Source organism: Cyprinodon tularosa, unplaced genomic scaffold (genome assembly GCF_016077235.1).
Source record: "Cyprinodon tularosa strain WSP-4 unplaced genomic scaffold, ASM1607723v1 ctg74, whole genome shotgun sequence".
In the NCBI taxonomy this organism is placed as follows: Eukaryota; Metazoa; Chordata; class Actinopteri; order Cyprinodontiformes; family Cyprinodontidae; genus Cyprinodon; species Cyprinodon tularosa.
The window spans coordinates 642,324-661,594 of NW_024039496.1; the positions used below are offsets into that span (position 1 = coordinate 642,324).

The following is a 19,271-nucleotide window of genomic DNA, read 5'->3' on the forward strand; positions in this document are numbered from 1 at the left end:
ATGTCTTCCAGTTACATGAACTTGGACGTTTGTGTGACTGTATACATACAGATGAGATTGATGTGGGCTCGCTGGTAGAAGCATGCATGTTTTACTTCCTGTCTAATGTTGCTCTGTTCCCTTTGACCTTCTTTTAGTGTCTTTCTATTATGCCCTCACTGCTGTTTGGATAGACCATTGATTCGGCAGTGAGCTACAAATTAAGATTTAAATGTTATGTCATCCTCACTATTGAGTTTTACATCTAGGGCATTTGCAAAATGCAAGACTTATTGATCTGCAGAAGTGTGGCCTTTTGTTAAAGTTACCTAAGGCTAATACCACTTTTATTTTATTTTTTTTTTCCAATTTGGTTGGGCTTAGGGTTAAGGACTCAATGTTTTAGCATACAAATGTCAATACAGTTTAATAACTACTGATTTTTTTTCAGCGGTTTTGGTAGAGTCAGTTTAAACGTATTTTTGTGTCTCTCTTTGATGTAGATCTGACATTTGAGGTTTGTTTGTTTTTTTTTTGTTTTTTCTTTTAAAGGAAAATGCCTCATCCGAAGAACACGTGCTCTACGTGTGGGACCACTTTGTGTCCAGTGCTGCTGCTAAGAATGTCTTCATTATTGCCCACAGCTACGGAGGTCTGTCTTTTGTCGAGTTGGTAAGTGTTGTTAGTTTTTCACCTGCTCCCTCTAGTTCCTATTAACGCTGCATTGACACACAGAATGTCATTTTCACGATTCATCTTCAAAAATGAATTCAGATCTGCAACTTTACATTACATTATATTACTTTTGTTGTAATAAAGTCTAGACAGCCCTGTGTAAACTCTATAATACAGACCTTGGTAAATGATTGTCTTTTCACCTTTAAAGCTAAATGTATCCTGCACATGTTAATTAAAAAAGACAAACATGTATACATAAAGGAATTAACAAATTAAAATTCTTCCGTCAACTATTTTGACAGTAAAAGTGGAAGTCGAGTTAATGCGTGATTTTATGACGACATCTCATTCTAACTACTGAACTCAACTTAAAGTTTATTTATAAAGCGCATTTAAAACAACTGGGTTGTTAAGGAACATAAGATAAAAACTGAAGGCTAAAATACATAAACACATTACAAAAAGAGAAATTGAATGGAGATAAAATATATCAGGATAAATGTTTATATTAAAATACATTTTAAAATAAATTACAATTTTAAAGTAAAATTTTGCCAAATGTCCGCTTAGACTTGATTAAAAGCCAGTGAAAACTAGATTACGTCTTTCTGCAGCAACGGTCTTGGTTATATTAGTTATATCAAGTTGTTATTTCTGCAATTGGATGTACTTTTTTTACTTTATCTTACAAGCATCCTCTCGACAACTAAACTTTTTTTTTTTTTTGCTTTTTTGTTTTTCTACAAACCTCGTTAGTTGTTCTACTGTGGCACCAACAAAAAAACTGATAAGTTCACTCATCGGTTTTATCCTTTTCCCTTTTTTACTCATATGTTTCTTTATTTTTTGTTGAATTCTAGAAAATCTGTATGTCAAAAGGCACAATATGTTTTTACATGTCAGAGCCTCGGTAAATAATAAAAAAAAATAGACATTAATAAACAGTGAAATAAGATGAGCTCAAGCTCAGCTGCTACTTTCGGCCTGATTCATCATTATCCTCAGTTTCTAAGCATCTCCTTTGGACATCAGGAAAAGGATGAAACACAAGGAAGATGGAGGTTTTGGATATGTCGGGATGAGGATAATCTACTTTACACTTGCTCTGTTGCAGCGCTTGTAGATCTCTCTGCCTTCAGACAGACGGTGGATAGTTTAGAAGCTGGTGGGAGGGAAGTGGATTTGATAGAATTAATGGTACACAGGGGACTCTGCAAAGAAAAAGAAAGACATGTTTTTTCATTCTGAGCTTTATAACCCTGCCTTCCAGCAGAAATGGACCTTCAGTGAGTTTCTCATAGTTTACGCTTCGATTTTATTTCTCGAACTATACACTAAATTAGTAATTTTTCAACAGATTTAACATTAACCACTATTAAGGTTTATATTGCCAATTTACAGATGTTACAACATGAGATGGAACTAGATTGGTTACCATGCTGAAAGCTCAATTAAAAAGTAGAATCAAAATAAGTATTATTTATAAAATAAACAAGAAGAATATAGAAAATAAGCAAGGTTTACAATATAAATATAGAAAACTAACTGCATAGAATTTTGAACTGTAATAGTGGGAGATTACTGCACTACTATAATGTACAACAGTAGACAACCTCAAACTCTCCTCTTGCGCTCTATAATTGTTGTAGTCTGCAAGTGCAAATGACTGTACTCTATAAATGTTGTGTGTACAACAGATGTCGCTTCTGTAAAGACTTAAACTAGCATTTTAGCTGTCCTTTTTTATGCTGTAACAAAAGAAACATTATTTTCAACTATGTACTATGGGCATGCTAATGTAGCATATGTTATTTTAAAGGGATGTTGCAGCGATATATATACTCACAACAATGTCCATTTCTTCTACCTCTTGAGAGGGTGCAAAACTGTAAAAATACTTTTGAATTGTGACATTTCTATGTGGAACTTCTTGCTTTTTCATAAAGATTTTCAATAGTATGACTTCAAAGTACTGCACTTCATTAGCTCTGCTGATATTTTACACTCTTTGTATTTGAAAGCATCCTCATGAGCTGGAGCTGGGCACAGCTTATGTCTCTGGTTTGTTTGATATAAAACAAATACTGCTAGGTTTACTATTTCCTGTGTTATTTGGGAGATGGCTTTTTTTCTTTTCTTTAAAAGGAGAGAAGTAGGAAGAAGGCAGCAATGTCTTAGCAGAAGTAACGTGGAATTAAAGGTTTGAAATTGTGCTATTGGCGTTCACAGAGATATTTTCTGTCCATTTATTTTCTCTTTTTTTCCTGCTATTTTGTAATTTTAATTTAGCTGCTAAATATTCATGTGGTGTTTTGTCTGTGACAGACTCATGTTCTCCTGGGTCTTCTCACTGTGTGACAAAGACCATCTATTCTCTCCGTTTGAATCAGTCAGGCTGTGTTTTCTTCATTTTCTTTCTCTCTTTTTGTGTTATTGTGCAAAAAAAGACTTGGGTAAGCTCCTTACTTTCTACTTCTATGCCATGTCCTTGTCATATAACATATGCCCTTAGTGATATGCTAATGTTTCAGATAACTCCATAGCATATCAGATATAGAATAAAGAAAAATCACATTAAAAATCGAATTTTATTGCAGCAGATAAATCGATGGAAATACACTGTTTCAGGTGTTTTATGAGTTACTGTAGAGCTTTTTGTTTCAGGATTCTAAAAACCTCTTCACTGTAAAGTTATAAGATAAAACAGATTTTTCAGGCAAAGACTATTTCATTCCACTTTTTTCAAGTGTTGTCCAGTTCTGGATATATATGAAAATGATTCCCATTATCTCTCTATAAATCATTCATCTATTAACAATCTATCCATAAACTATTCAACAATCCATTTTCTTTCTTTTTCATTCTTTATAATTGAAAGTTAAAGTTTGAAAAAGAAAAAAGAATCAGATGCTTTGGAAAAGTTTGGAAAAGTCTGGAATTTTGGTTTTGTTGTATTTACTGATCTCAGTCCAACAACTGTTTTTGTTGCTTTTTTGCATTTAAAAGTGATACGTTTTTAAGGTTTAAATGCTGCACAATAAGCTCTTTTTAATACTAAATTAGAATAAAAAAAATTTTAACCTCATCTTATCTTATTTGAAGCAATCTCAAACTTTAAAGTTGTCAGTATTCATTTCTTTATTCCTGCTGTTAAGCATTCTGTTATCCACTCATGTCAACACAACTACACACATATACATTATATACACAAGCTCATAGTCTACTTAATTGAGGAGAAAGTGGTCCAGTGAGATGGGATGTGTGTGCATGAGCTGGCAAGTGGCTAGCGAAGCCTTTCGGGATGAACCATTTGACACATGAGAAGACCCAGAGAAAACAAGCTGTCTGTGGGTTAATTACTGCTCCCCTTTGCAGTTAATAAATACGTTTCTGATCAAGCACATCAAAAGGCCTAACATTAATTTTTCTTGCCTACTCCCCTACTGCAGTGCATGCTAGCCAGTGTTTAGAGGGCTCGAGTGTTTCAATGCTATTTGATTCTTTTAAAACACTTCAGTGTGTGCTGGTTAATTAGACACATCAAAGACTAACAAACTGCATTTGAGTAGCAGCAAATACAGGTAAATAGAGAGTTATACTGCAAGGAATGATTGCTGGCTGGTTCTCAAGCTTAGCCATTCACCTATCGGTCCACAGTCCTACCTATTCCTGTACTGTAGACATTCGGTCAGACTGTTTCTTGTTGTTTATTTTTTTCCTCCCTCTGCAGCTCTTTGGTCTGCAATGTTTGAAAATAACTTACTCTTTCTTTAGGTGTCAAATCATGTTTTTTCTTATAGTTCGTAATTTATCAGAAACTATTTGAGGATTTGTACCAATATAACCCATCTCTGTGTTTGTAATCGAACTCAAACACGTAGAAGAAAGTTTGGGATCTAAGCTCTATATTCTGCAGATCTATTCCAGCTGTTTTTGTTCTTTGATTAAAGCATCCCAGTGTCTAAAATGAAAAAGGAACAATTTGGTTGGACTGAAAGACTTGCTTTCAGCCTTTTACATTTTTTTTATGTCCCCATCACTCAAAATCACCAGAGCAGAGATGCCTCTCAATTACAAAGTCATCAACATATTAATGTTACTCTATTTTAGTGATACCATTATTGTATAAATCAAAAACTGTTTTAATATCTTATTGGTGGGACAGACAAGTATTATGCAATGACTTATATAAGAATGCATCTGTCTCCCAGTACAGCAGGATATGGATGTCAAACAGCCCACCACCACCACAGCTCCTCAGAGACATAGTTATAGATTTTTGAATATCCCCTGTGAACATGCTGTATATAAACTGTACATGGTATCTGGAAATCTTTCTCTGTCATGCCATCTGTTTCAATTCAGTCTTCAGTTGATGCAGAGTCTTTCTTCAGCATCTTTAGTTTTGCTCGTCTATGTATAATGATTGCTGTGGGAGGCGTTGGATATTGAAAAACATTGCTCAGGTGAGACAGGTCAGGATATTTTTTGTCTTCAATGTATCTCTAGTTTATTTTTGCATATTTTCATATTGAAATTTCATTTGCCTAGGTTGGAGCAGTGCACTTGTGCTCTGAGAAGGTTGCAAGTACCCGTTCGATCCCCACAGCCTCCACTCTGGGTCCCTGACACAGACCCTTGACCCCACAGTACTCCCCGGGCGCCACACAATGGCAGCCCACTCGTGGTAAAATGCAGGGATAAATTTCTCCAATGTAAAATCAATAAAGTTCAATTATTATTATTATTAAAGAAGGCAAGTTATTTTTCTATACAAGTTCATTTTTAACTGTAGTTGCATTTTTTAACTACACAACTTTATGCTTTAGTTCACAAGTATTTAGCTTTAAATTTCATTCTCCTTGTTTTTCTTTCTGCAGTATCTATATACATTTAAGATGTGCCTTAGGCAGATTATTGCTATCTATGCACTCTAAGCAGGACTCCGGGTTTCAGCATGTGGTGTAACTTCATGCTTGGTAATCTTCTTAATAATTTTTCACTAATCCTTTATTTCAGTTGTCGAATAATTTTTTTAAAGATATCCAGGTCCAAAAGTCAGTTACCATAGTCAAGAAAACATTTTTAGGTTGTTAAAAATGTTAACTATACAAAAACTTAACAGAAGTAAATCCTTCATATATCAGTAGGCACATTTTTCATATGTCGTTCATTCACTAATGTTGTTTTGCTTATCTGAGATTGAATGGAAGAGGTGATGCTGTGGTTGTGGCCCGATCCTCTGAACTAACAGTTAAGTTTGGGGCTAAGGTGTTGATTGGGTTAGGTTTAGGGAATTTGTCAGGTTTAGGCCATAGAAAGGGTTGAAAGTGAATGAAAATCAATGCGAGTCAACACAGACTCTCACTACCTATGAGAATATATGTGTGTATATGTTTGTAAAATTTTATTGAGGTAAAATATTATTTTAGAGAATTATTTCTCTAATGAAATTGAGATAAAATTGAAAGAGATGTTTCATCTTGAGGGGCTATCCAATAATGAACAAATAAAAATGAATAAATAATTAGAAATCAATAGCTGTTTCAATAATTGATTCTAAATGTCATGTGATTATTTTTGAGGGAATAATGAGTTGGTATCTATAATTTTAATTTCATGCTGATATTTTTGTCATGGCCATGAAGCGAAAGAATTAACTTCAGTCCATAGATGATATTGATAGACAAGTAAATTAAGAGCTTTACTATTTTGCTTTAATTCTTTTTCACAATGACAGAACATACAGTGCACAAAGACAAGACTCGTGGAACTTATGACAGAAAACCCTATTCATGGTTTGGATGCAGATGTTTGTTTATTTGAATTCCTGAATCTTCTGAATCCTTCGGTTGGACTGAATATAAAATTGATCTTGGAATCACAGAACGTTGATCCAGCCCTACTTAGTGTGCTGCCTCAATCATGTTTATTTTTTTAAGTTAAAGTTGAATGCAATTTTCAACATTGGAAATTTTAAATTAAAACGCCCGTATAGTTGATAGTTAGCTGCTGTTTCCGATTTTATTCTTAAGTGTCTTTATTTTTTATCTCTGAAAAGAAAATCTGTGGAGGAAATTGGTATCAGTGTTTAGGTTAGTTTATCCTAACAGTTTAATGTACCGGTAACAATTGGTCGCTGATCGGTTTTGTATGATTTCACCTTATATGTTCTCTAAAGTTCTCCTACATACTACGGTACTTATAAGTAAAAAACAAATAAAACACCAACCTATATGCGTATATTTTTGTCTATAGTTGTTTCAAAGTAAGTAAGCAAACAAATTAACTATACAAAGAACTCTACTTTGAGGTTTATTCAAACACTTTAAAAGTAGTGGAACCTTCACCTAAGGTCATAAAAATACAAGTAAAAAATCACTTAAGTCTTTTTGGCTATGACTGTTATGAAAAGCCCTTCAATTAATGATGTACAGTATGCTTGTGTCGCCTGCATTAGAAACTCTTAAGTGCTTGCCCATCTATTGCTGCTGGTTTGTTTTTAATCTCAAGGTTCTCCATAGCTGCGGGCAGTGGAGTTTTAGTTCATTTTCCTGTGTGTATATATTATATTTTAGCAAATGAGGACATGGATTTTGTTTGGATCTGTATTCACTCAGTAAAAGGTGTTTGTGCATTCACAGGTGCAATAAAAAAAAAAAAAAACATGCACAATCGTGTCAAGCCCTGCCTAAAGACGCCTCTATCGTCCTGGGCAGAGTTGCACGGTGGAGAGCAGCTATCAGAGCCACATTAGGGGGAGCAGAAGGTGAGAGACGATGATAAATGGCTGGGTCACACTAGCAGAAATTAGTGGAGCCATATGCAAAGCTGTGGTGTTTTGTTTGATGTGAAACAAAAGGACCACCATGACAAAAGTGCCTGCCAGCCTTCACAGCAGGGCAGCAGCCCTCAGCATATACACTATCCAGCAAGACTTATGTTTTAATGCGTGCATGTTTTACCACACACCTATCTGTGCTAGGATGCTTTACTGCATGCATGTCATGCATTGGCATGGCTATGGAAGGCTAACATTACCTGTTTCTGCCTGCATCTATTTTATGTGCAATATGTCTGTCTGTGTTTTTGTGCTCAGCTCATAATGACACAATGCCGTCCCTTTGTACACTCTGAGAAGACATGATTTCTTCCTCAGTACAGCTACAGCATATTTGCTCTATTAAGCAGCTGAAATGTAGCCGTCTAATTTCTTTGTGAATGAATAGGATCTTAGAGAGCAGCGCTCCTCTTAACATAAGGATGTAAATTGAACTGTTTAAATGTCACGGCTAGCAAGCTGATTTGATTTGAATTGATTTGCTTGTTTCTTAAAAAAAAAAGAAAAAAAAAAGACCCCTTGACAGCCCAGCCAAACCTTAGCCGCACTGGCTGCCACAGATAGACCAAGGTCTTTCTTTCCACCTCAACAGCACATTGTAGGGCTTCTGAATTCTTCTATCTGCTATGATTATGTACAAATGGCCTTCATTTGCCATCCATTTCAAAGCTGTAGTGCTGCATTGTGACTAGAGGCAGATGATGCAGACCAAATTACAGCGGGTTTGCCGCCTGAAAAGGATACTCGCACAATAGGCTTTGTGAAGTATTCCCTTCAATATGTCGCCATTATTATCACCTTTGTTGGTGTTTCTCTCTATGTTTCAGGAGATTTTTGGGGGGTTCTGTCTTGCATTTGAGGTGCCAGAGGTGTCTGGGATTAGAAATATTTAGTACTTCTTGTGTCTCTCATGGTACTACCTTAAAATTTATGTTTTGGATTTACTTATTTTGGAGGAAGAAAAAAACAATTTCATAATATAAAAGTCACTTACTTTTCTGGTTTGTTTCATATCTCCCACTGTTAGCTGTTTTTTCCCCCACTCTGATTGTAAAGCACATGACATTTTGTGTTAAAAATGTAACATAAATTCTACAAAAAACGTTCATATGCTGGTCTTACTATATGAGTGGAGCCAATATCATAACTTTCTGTAACATAAATATTGTGTCGACTTCATTACCATTAAAAGTAGCACGATATATAATTTATTATTTTACTTTCTTCACATTGATTATCTTATCAACAAAAAAAAAATTGTTTGTGGTTTTATTTGTTTTAACTATAAAGATTGTTTTGATATTTACATCCTGTGCCTCAGTTAGACTTAATTCATGCCTGACGCATCTGCAGGATCTGCTTGGCCGGATTGCGTCATTTTTAGCTCCAAAGCCCCTCTGCATGGCGTCTACACAGACTGATTTGCCACGCCATACACCAAGGACTTCTTGTAGCGACCTGGACAGCTCTGCATGGAAAATATGGTGGACGAGCCAACACTCCTACTAGCAAGGGTTTGCAAATATAAACACTGAGCAACATCTTTTTATTAAGCCCATAAATATCAATATGATCAACAAGTTGTGACAAAACTCCTGAGAGTAATTACTGTCACACTTTGATGATACAAAGACGCTTTAAAAAGTTGTAAAGAGCTGTTCTTTCTTCTTCCTGATGTAGTGTCTTGTAAGCTACCTAATATTCTGGACTCAACCAGAATATTAGGTAGAGGGGGGGAAGCTGCATGAAAAATAAAAGCTGCTGAGGTTGTGACTGTGCCTCAAGCATAACAGAGCCTTAAAGGGACCTATGACAGGTGCATATTGTGGCCTAATATGTTGTAATTATTCAATTAACCTAAAAACTGCTGTTTCTGAAACATTAAATCTCATAATTACTTGAGAATTTATATCTAATTTCTTATTATTTGCAACCATGGGCATCACCATTTTTTCTCCTGCAGAATGCATGCTGGGTGTATGAAGAAGAAAGGTCTTATTAGACAGAAACCGACAGAGTAAACACAGTAAGGCTAACATTAGCCGAGTTGTTGTTTTATAATATTGCATTTGACTGGTGCAATTGTAGAAGAGGCCACACTCTGTCACTGCCTCAACGTTTTCATGACTGGTTATACATAAGATATATGCTAAAACAAACAAATATGTTCAGCTTGTGATCTATGGTTTACCATATTAGATGGAGCTATCACCATTAGAGGAACCTTACATGACATCAAACTCATATCTGAAGATAATGAACGACTCATTGCTGTTTAGCTGGACACAGCTAATGCTACAGGGGTTATATATCATTTACTCAGAATGTGTTGTAATGGGGGGGGGGGAAGCATTGTCAGTGCAATATTTTTTCAATTTTATAAGAATAAACCGCTTACAGTATTTCTATCACATTGTGTCACATTTACAAAAAAATATATTTCTGAAGTAATGTCTATTGTTACAGCTAATGGTGGATTTCTTTTACATTTTCTGAGTAAGGAGTTAAGTTATATGTAACAAATTAACCATTTTTCTAATTTGAAAATAATATATTCTTGTATAAACATAGTAATTACACTGTGTACATTTTTACTCATTTAGTTCAGTTTATTTATATAGTTCCAATTCACATCTCATCTCTCATGCACTTTACATTTCACCAGATCATACAGTCAAATTGATTCAAAGTTTTCTATCTAAGTAAAACCAGTTGATTTCATCGACTCATTGACTTGAATGCAATCCCTCACACTAAGCATGCTTGTAGCGACAGTGGAGAGGAAAAACACCCTTTTAACAGGAAGAAACCTCCAGCAGAACCAGGCTCAGTGCGAGCGGCCATCCACCAAGGCCGACCCCAGTATATCTTCAATTTATTAGCTTAAGTTGAGGTATAGTAAATGATTTGTTAGGACAATACACAGTACTCGCTGAACTTTTGTCACACAATGGATCATGCGACCTAGAGCACCACTTTATAGCAGTTTGACCTCTGCCTAAAAATAATAAATAACCCTAAAAAAATTGTTAGACATAAAACCAGATATGAAACTTTATGCTCAGACAATTATTTTTTTTTTTTTTTTTTTGGTGTAGGATTTACTCTAAAATGGTGAATAAGATCTTGGCTTTAAAACTTACTCGATAACTTCTCGTTGTGCTGGTCCATAGTGTTCAGCTATTAGATTTTAAAACATGGAGGGAGATTATTTAAACAGTGCCGTGTTGCCAGTTGTTTTTAGGGTGGCTAAATCTGAAACTTACAAGTCTAGCATTATAGCAGTGTACATCATACAAAAAAAATGTAAATGCTTTGTTCTTTTATTTTTTTTTTCAATAGTTGCAACATGAATACACACATCTAGCCATTAGACCAGTGGTCTTAAACCCCCATGCACCTGCCTTCAATATTAGTTCATCATCAGAGCTCTGCAGAGCTAGGCTGCATGCTGGAAATTAGTCTAGCCATTTGATTCAGTGGTGTAGGCGCATCTAAAAGTAGCAGGACACAAGCCTCTATATGATATTGGAAGTTTAATACAAATATTATTTTGTTAACCTTTACAGATCTGCTATATTTAGCAAATGTCACAAAATAGTGGTTCATCTAACTTCCTCAGATCAACATCCTGTTATGATGTTGTTTCCATTCAGCATCAGCAGTCTCACCTACAATGCTGGTAGAATTCTGACATGTTGATAATATTAACATACCATCTACCACTTGGCTAGTCTCCATACAAACCAGCTAAATGGAAAATTGCTCAGTATTCCCTGCTCAGTAGCTACAGGTAGCAGAATTAGAAAATGGGTCTGTATTAAATCCTTAAGAAGTCAAGTTTTAGATACTTATAAACTTCAAAATACAGCTACAAATCTTAATGCTCTTTGGTGCATCACATGTCCCAACTTGAATTGCAATTTATGAAGTATAAGAAACATTTAGGAGTTTTTAAGGGTTATGTGTCTGAAAACAGTAAAAGATAATGTAAGTTTGTTAGAAATCTGAACCATGTTTAAAGTTTAAATTTTTAGCGCTAAGGGGGGAGTTTTGAGAGATTTCCAACAGCTGTCAAAATCCTTCCTCCTTTCCCTGTTATTTTTTAAAATTATTTTTACCGCTGTAGTATTAATTTAACAATACAGTTTTCCAAACATTTGATTAGAATACAAAGATACATCCAGCTCACTCAATAAGATTAAATACCAGGCTTCATAAGAATTATGAAGATATTTAAGAAAAATGTTTTATAATTTTTATTAAATGAAGGAGGCTGTATTCAGATTTTAATATTCTAATCCATGTTTGACTAATCAATACATTGAGGATCTCCTGCTTGTGCTTTTCTAAGGTAATCCAGTGCTTAAATCATTGCATTAAGTGCCCTTTTTTACTAACTTTTTAAAGGTGTCATTAATTGAACCCCCGTCAGCCTCTGCAGATGGCCGCTCACACTGAGCCTGGTTCTGCTGGAGGTTTCTTCCTGTTAAAAGGGAGTTTTTCCTCTCCACTGTCGCTACAAGCATGCTTAGTTTGAGGGATTGCATTCAAGTCAAAGAGTCGATGCAATCAACTGGTTTTCCTTAGATAGAAAACTTTAAATCAATTTGACTGTATGATCTGGTGAACTGTAAATTGCCTTGAGGTGACATCTGTTGTGAATTGGCACTATATAAATAAACTGAACTGAATTGAATTGAATTAATGAAACCTGTGCTTAGTAGGATCACTGTTCACTTTATAAACATCCAGTTTAGGCTTGACCAATTTAAATATTTTAAATCTGATCAAATGATGACTGGATTCTTTGAAAACAATTCAACTGTCATTTTACATAGTTTTTGCTAAAGATGTATTTAATAGTTGCTATTGCTTAGCTAGCTTTTTTTCTCTATAGGCGAACACACGTGTTTGACATATTGTGTATCGCTGTCACAGTTTTACAATGTATATTCTAAGTGTTGCCATACACACAGCCTACATCTGCTGTAGGCTTCTATAGTGCTTATAAAGCCCGGTCTTGTTAACTTTTCTAAAGAGCAGCCTTTATTATTAGACGTTATACGAGTAACAGGGTAACGAATCAAATCCTACTTCTTTTTATTTTTTTTAAAACTGCAAGCAAAGATTAATGCTTTATTTAACAATAATAGTGTAAACCTTCTATAGGTAAGGTCAGGTGCTGCTAGCAGCTGAATAGCCCTTTATAACACAGATTTCACTCAGATGTAAAATATTGTGGCATTTGAATAACAAAACGTACTTCTTGTTGAGGTCGTACTGCTTATTAAATATGAGTGAACAATGTCGAGTTGTTTTTATCCGACACTTTTAAAGATGACGGTGTCTAACCTAAGTAGAACCATGTTTCCATGGTGATATAATTTGGAGTAAGGTATCTCTGACAGGTATCATTTTTTTAAAAGACTAAATTAACGTCTCTTTCCCTTTTATTTATTTTTTATCCTTTATTAGGAGCAGAAAGGAATTGGCAACCCATCTGTCCTCACCACATTGCTTTGCAAAGGCTTTCTAATCTCTCGTGTCTCGCTGCACCCACCGTCTACCCCAACTCTTCACAACGAGGCCTCTTTCGCCTTTTTGTGATATAAGACTGTGAACTGGATGAAGTTCATTTGAGTTCAGTTAAATCTTCAGGGATTCATCATTACATATTTACTGGCTGAGGCTGATCTTGCTGTAAGGTTCTACCCTCGTCCCATTGATCTAGTGCGCATGTTCACTCCTGAGGTTACAGGACGTGCTTCCATTTGCATAAGGCCCTGGGCAAGGTTCTTTCCACCATTGATTGGCCTGTCCGTGAGCGCCCCGTGCCTTCTCACATTGATCACTTTGTTTTTTTTTCCCGGAGACAGTGCTACTCAGAGTTCAGCTGCAGTTCTGGCATATCAGACCTGCCGGAGGAAGAGGGAGCGACTGACATGGAAAGCGAGGGAGAGGAAGAGGAAAAAGAAACAGGGGCAGCTAGGAGTCAAAGCTGAAAAACTTTAGTGCAAATCTTTCAATAAAGTTAGAAAAACAAAAACAACTGAAACTATCCACACCTGCCTCATCAATACATGATCCTTTATAGAATGCTTTGATTATCCCAGAGAAAACTAGTGTTACAGTCATTCAGTTAAATTGCTCACCTATAATAGAAAAACACTGAAACTGAATTAATAATATAACAGGAGAGAAAAAACATTCTGTGATGAAAAAGTAAAGTTTGAAATAAACTTACAATAGGGAGCTTTAAACAGATAAGAGTTGAGCATACACCATGCTATATTAATTAAACTACCTCTATCCTTTTTTAAAAATTAGAATTCACTAAGAAATGTGCGTCAGTGAAAGTTTCCTATGTTGTGATACAGAACAGCCGGATGACATCAGGAAGGGATAATTTGATAAATTAAGATGTAATTTATACATATTGTGTTACATTGTAATACTCTTTATCTTACACTGTATTATTGCCTAATATTCACCTTTGAAAACTGATGTTTTTTTTCAAAATGACTAAAGAGGTACTTTTATCATTTCAGACTAAAATTTAAATGTTAAACATCATATATTTAACTATAACATCAAGCCCTGGCTACATGGCGTCAGTGATGGCGAAAGGCTCAGACTCCCATGATGCATCTCTTCTCTTTGTTCCTGCTTTGTAAAAGCAGCGTGCCGCTTTGTCTGGCTTTCCCGTTTCTCCTGTCTCGTTGGCTCAGTGGTGAGGTTTCACTCTCCGCTGTCTTTTCTCATTTTTGCTCTCGCGCTTTCATTCTTGTTGGGCATCCTTTTTCAGGTTATTTCACTCTTCTCAGTCATTTGTTGTTTTCTACTGTCATGTCTAATAGGCAAACCAACCCATTTTTGAAAAAAGGTCCACCTATTATTTTTCTTTTTACAGTCCTGCTAGCCTCTCTCTTTTATCATTTACCCTTGATCCTGTAGTGACATATTAACACACTGTTGCCCCTTCTTCTCTCCTTTCTTTTTCTTACTAATTGATAAAGTTTTTTCCCCTCATCTATCTCAGCCAAAGAATGACATCCAATTTGCCGTTAGTCCTAGCAAATCAAACATCTGTCCGTATTCTTTATTGTTTTTACGATCATAATTAAAGCTTCCTCCAGATGACCACCAAGGTAAAATTGTGTCATTACCCCTTTTTTTTTTTTTTTAGAAAATAAGTCAGATTTAGATACATGTATTCTCTGTCAATATAACCTTAAAATAGGGCTCAGTAAATATTATTTTATAAGCTGACTCTCTTTTAATTTTCGCTCGCCTTCCATTGTGTCATATAGTGTGCAGCCGCTGTGGCATTTCCATACATTCACCTGCTGTGTCTGGGTGTGCCATTCGGTTACGACCTAGGTCACCTTCAGCAGAGAGGGAATACAAGTGCTTGACATGAGGCTTGAATGTGGTGAAGATGACATGTTGACAGCCCAAATTATTCACTTGTCACATGTCATCCCCCCTTGTTAATTCTGCCATTAGAAAGCAGAGAATGATAGGAGAGGAACTTTGGCTGCAGGGTTACAAATTGTCACACATGCATCACTTGAATTCAACTGTTTGAATCCATCTTTTTTTATCCCCTGGTATTAAAAACGTGTGAATGGTGTTATTCTGTCAAATGTAACCAAAAACATTTTGAAATTGAAAGGATTGTTTTTTGTTTTCCTGAAAAGCTGTGGGGCGTGGTTCGACCATTACTGGTGCAAATGTCAGTGAACTTATTGACTCCAGGGTTGAAGTTTAAACCCTCTGCCCCTTCATGACATCTCAGGTCCTGCATCATCCCCTTTCCTTTCCTCTTGCTTTTAGATTTTGCATCTGCCTCCATTGCAACCTGTCTAGGAACTGAATTTACTGTTTTCTCATCACCCAACCAAGTGGTAGAGTCAGATATGTTTTTCTCTCTTCTTTAAGGCTGTTCTTTGTCAACACCTCCTGCAGGTTGTGTTTTCTTCTCAGTGTGCGTTTATGAATAGAGTATGCAAAAACAGGAAAAGTTCTCCCCTCGACTCCTAAAGTATGTTCATTTTTTTTTTTTAATGATCTACTGCCACTTTCTAAAGCCTTCAGTACTTATCAAAAGCCTTTTTTTTTTACTTATTTATGGCCATTTTAGGGTGTGCTTTGTTTACCCATAGTAAAATATATTCAATTTTAAGGCGAAAATGTATATGCAGTGTTTTATGTGCCTTTTTAAGGCCTTATATGGTGTGAAATGTGATGGTGTTATGAAAGTAAGGTAGTAGAAAGCAGAGAATGTGAGTTTTGCTTTGATATATTAGTTAGTCTAATGTAGATCTCTTTGTGGGAAAGCCATTGAATGCAGGCATGTTATGGTGAAATTAAATTAAAGGAATTACATTTTTCTTGAAATAAGTGTGATTTTTTTTGTGTGTCCAGATCCAATATCGATAATAGAAATCGGTTTAACATCAACCATAAAATGAATATCTGAATTTATTGTTCTACATGTAAAATCTCGAATAAATGCAAGTTGATAGAAACACTGTACTCCTGTTTAGAGTTTATGTTTAAAATCAATGGTCAACTTATCTCATATCTGTTGTTATTGTCTATTAATTTTTGTTTAAATAATATCACTTGATTAAACCTTTCCTGCCCTACAAAGTGAGTTCTAAGTGAGTAAAAGTATTTATAATTCATGCTGATTAGGTATCAGGTCAATATCAGTATCATTCAATTCTAAAAGCTACAATATTGGTATCGTATCTGAAGGTAAAGTTATATCAGGACATCCCTAGTATGCTCACTTGATCTGAGCAGCCCACAGAATAAAATTAGATACCCTTTAAGGTAAATAGAGACATAGAAAAAAAACTCCAGTATTTTTTTCTTATAGTACATATTATCTAATTATCTTAATTTAAGGGCAAAATACTGATTCCATTGATGGATATAGACCTGCTGGAATTTATGGCATTTTTTTAAACACATTTTTGACTTATTTTTAGATTTGCTTTAGTGTGGTATTCATTGTTTTTGCATTGTTCTAGATTTGTTTATTTTGGTTTTATTATCGCTTCTTTCCTCAACAGACTTTAAAAGTTTATTGTTATTCAGTGGTTAAAGAGGTGCTTTATTGAAACTTTTATGTTTTGTTTTTTTTGCTTTTTGGTTAAAATGTAAAGAATGCATAAAAACTTTCTAGAAATTGTCTTAATATACTTACTAGTATAAACCTTTAATGTTTTCTTTCTGTTTTTAATTTAGTTACAGTAAACCAGGCCATATTGCTAACAAGTTTCTTTTTATGTATGTTTAAAGAGAAAAAAATCAAAGAAAGTCCATATATGTCCATCAAATATTATGTTTACTGTGTGTATAAGTTATGAGGTGTTCAAATGGCATTTTTAATACTTCATGTGGGTCTTAAATAAAAAAAAAAATAGTAATTGTTTTGATACATTTGAACCTGATAAAATTGAAAATTAAATACAATGAAATTACAAGTCTAATTGTATTTGAACATTTAAAAAAGACAGACATTTTATATTTTTCAAAATATGTTTTTAAGTCTAATTGTTACCAATTTTTTTTTTATCAGTTTTTTATTTTAGTATATTAGTGCATTACATTATGAAATTATAAGCAGTGAAACATGAAATATGCTCTGCATAATTAAAGTTCTAGAACGGAAACACATTTTCTGATATTTCAAAGGCTTTGGTTATATGATTCTATTGAATTTTACTTTGTTTATTGACATCACAAGGAAAAAACACTCTTTAAAACACTTTAGTATCCAATACCTGAACAAACAATGTAGTTTTTAGAGCTGCTGAAGTGATAATATGTGCTTGTCCCATACGTAGTCTGCTTTTATGTCTGTTCTCTACGATTCGCCTGGTCTCCTCTGTTAATGGCTCTCATGGAGCGCCTGCCTCCCCATTTTCGACTTTCTTGCCCCCATAACCCTGATAATTAAAAGTGTCTTAAAGCTGTCAGACAGTTTTGACCCCCATTCAACACAAACCCACCTATATCTCCTTCGGAGCAAGTTCTTGTGTCTCACTGCAACGACTTTATCCTCGTCCAGGGACACACGGCATTCTGCCTTTAACTTCCACATATAAATATTTTCTTAGCATGAAGAACCTTTAACCATTGTCTTCTTCCACCGTTCTTATTTTTTTGTTTTTGTGTCTAAGCATGAATAATTTGATTTGGTCTGAATTCTCTTTGATGAAAACACTAGGGGGCACTGCCTGTCCTTTGTTACCCCCCTCTTTCATTCTGAAGGCTTTTTTCCTGTCTTTTTTGTAAGTATGTCTCTGTGTCTGTGCACACCCTCCTGTTTATTTTATTTTATTTATTTATTTATTTTAAATACAGGTCCCCTGTCTGTAAGGGGTGACACAGATCTGCCATCAGACAGACAGAAAGGCAAGCAGGCACTGGGGTCTCTGGTGGTTGCCACACAGGACTAGTCCAGGGGCTCCTGTCCTCATCCCCCACTGTCCCCCCTATCATCCTTTGTTTCTGTTTGCTGAACCCAGGGGTTCGGGTTAATGAAAAGGGCTTGGACAACCGAGAGAAGCGACAGTCATCTCCCAGTTAACTCCGCTCACCTCCAGCCTTCGGAGACCTTTTCTCCATGACAGCTTCCCCACCATGTCGGCCCTTGTCCCTCGGGTCGCACTATACCGCCTGGCTGCCTGTTTGCTACGGTAGCTTTGGAACAAGTAGCTCAAGTGTTTGAGCTTTTCTTATGGATGATGAAAAGAATGCATGAAGGCTAGTTCTCCAAAAGCCCTGCAATTTAGGAAGAGCAGCTTGATTGCCTTCAGGTCAGGTCAAGGAGCAGGCAGGCAGAAAAATAAAGATCAGCTCCATACCCTGAAATCTGTGACAATACAAAGAAGGAGTAGATCTTTGTGTCTGGTCCTGCTGCTTCTCCAGTGGTGCTCGTTTTTTTCTTTACATCCTTAACCTATACTCAAGCCATACCTTGCAATTAGTTATAATGGACTCTTTCTTCATGCATCCTTCAGTCTTTTTAATGAATGAGGGCATTTTCAAGAGAAACTTTGAATCATTGATTTGTTCTGTTTTCTCTTTAGCAGACAGATGATAAAGGGGGTTTGATGGTGCTAATTGGCAGCTCCCATCCATACAGTGTTATTGGTGGTGGGTTGGGGCTGGGCGAAGTGAAGCGCTGTTATTGTTTAGAGGTGTCAAACCCAACACAGAACAAAGAAGACGGGAGAAATGTGCTGCACGCGCCTTTTTTGCTTAATGTAGCTCAAGCGCACACACATTGATAAATATATGTTTATTTTTATAAGTATGAATGCACATTCCTGTCCATCTGTGCTCATATGCGCACCATAGACAGTTACCTGGCATCATATATGACAGAGTGCATCCCAGCTGATATGCGTACACCGCACATGCACACAAAAACCTCCTTCACCGCAGACGCTTGGTCTGAGGAGGCAATAAAAAAAGAAAAATCTGTGCAAAAATGACAAGATAATCACCACGTTCAAACTTACCTTCAGCTCATTGTAAATGCCTCTCTATGTGAGATAAACTAATAAATAAATTTTCTTTTCAAATGCATCACACTGAAGGCCCCTAATTACCATACGCTGACAAAGACCTGACAGAAGTGCAGTAGTTAAAAGGTAATTTACCACAAGTAGGAGTTGGGATAGGGAATAGGGTCAGGGAAATACCTCCCCTCACACATGAAACACGCACTGCATCCATCTCTTTCTTT

At 35.7% G+C, this 19,271-nt stretch overlaps 1 protein-coding gene across 1 annotated transcript in view; it reads left to right on the top strand.

Moving 5' to 3' along the window:
• Window positions 1-19,271, top strand: part of fam172a (family with sequence similarity 172 member A) — a 202,268-nt gene that overhangs the window by 106,816 nt on the left and 76,181 nt on the right. The window contains exon 8 of the mRNA XM_038269803.1: window positions 532-651. Coding sequence (XP_038125731.1) covers window positions 532-651 — 120 coding nt within the window. The remainder of the gene's footprint in view (window positions 1-531; window positions 652-19,271) is intronic.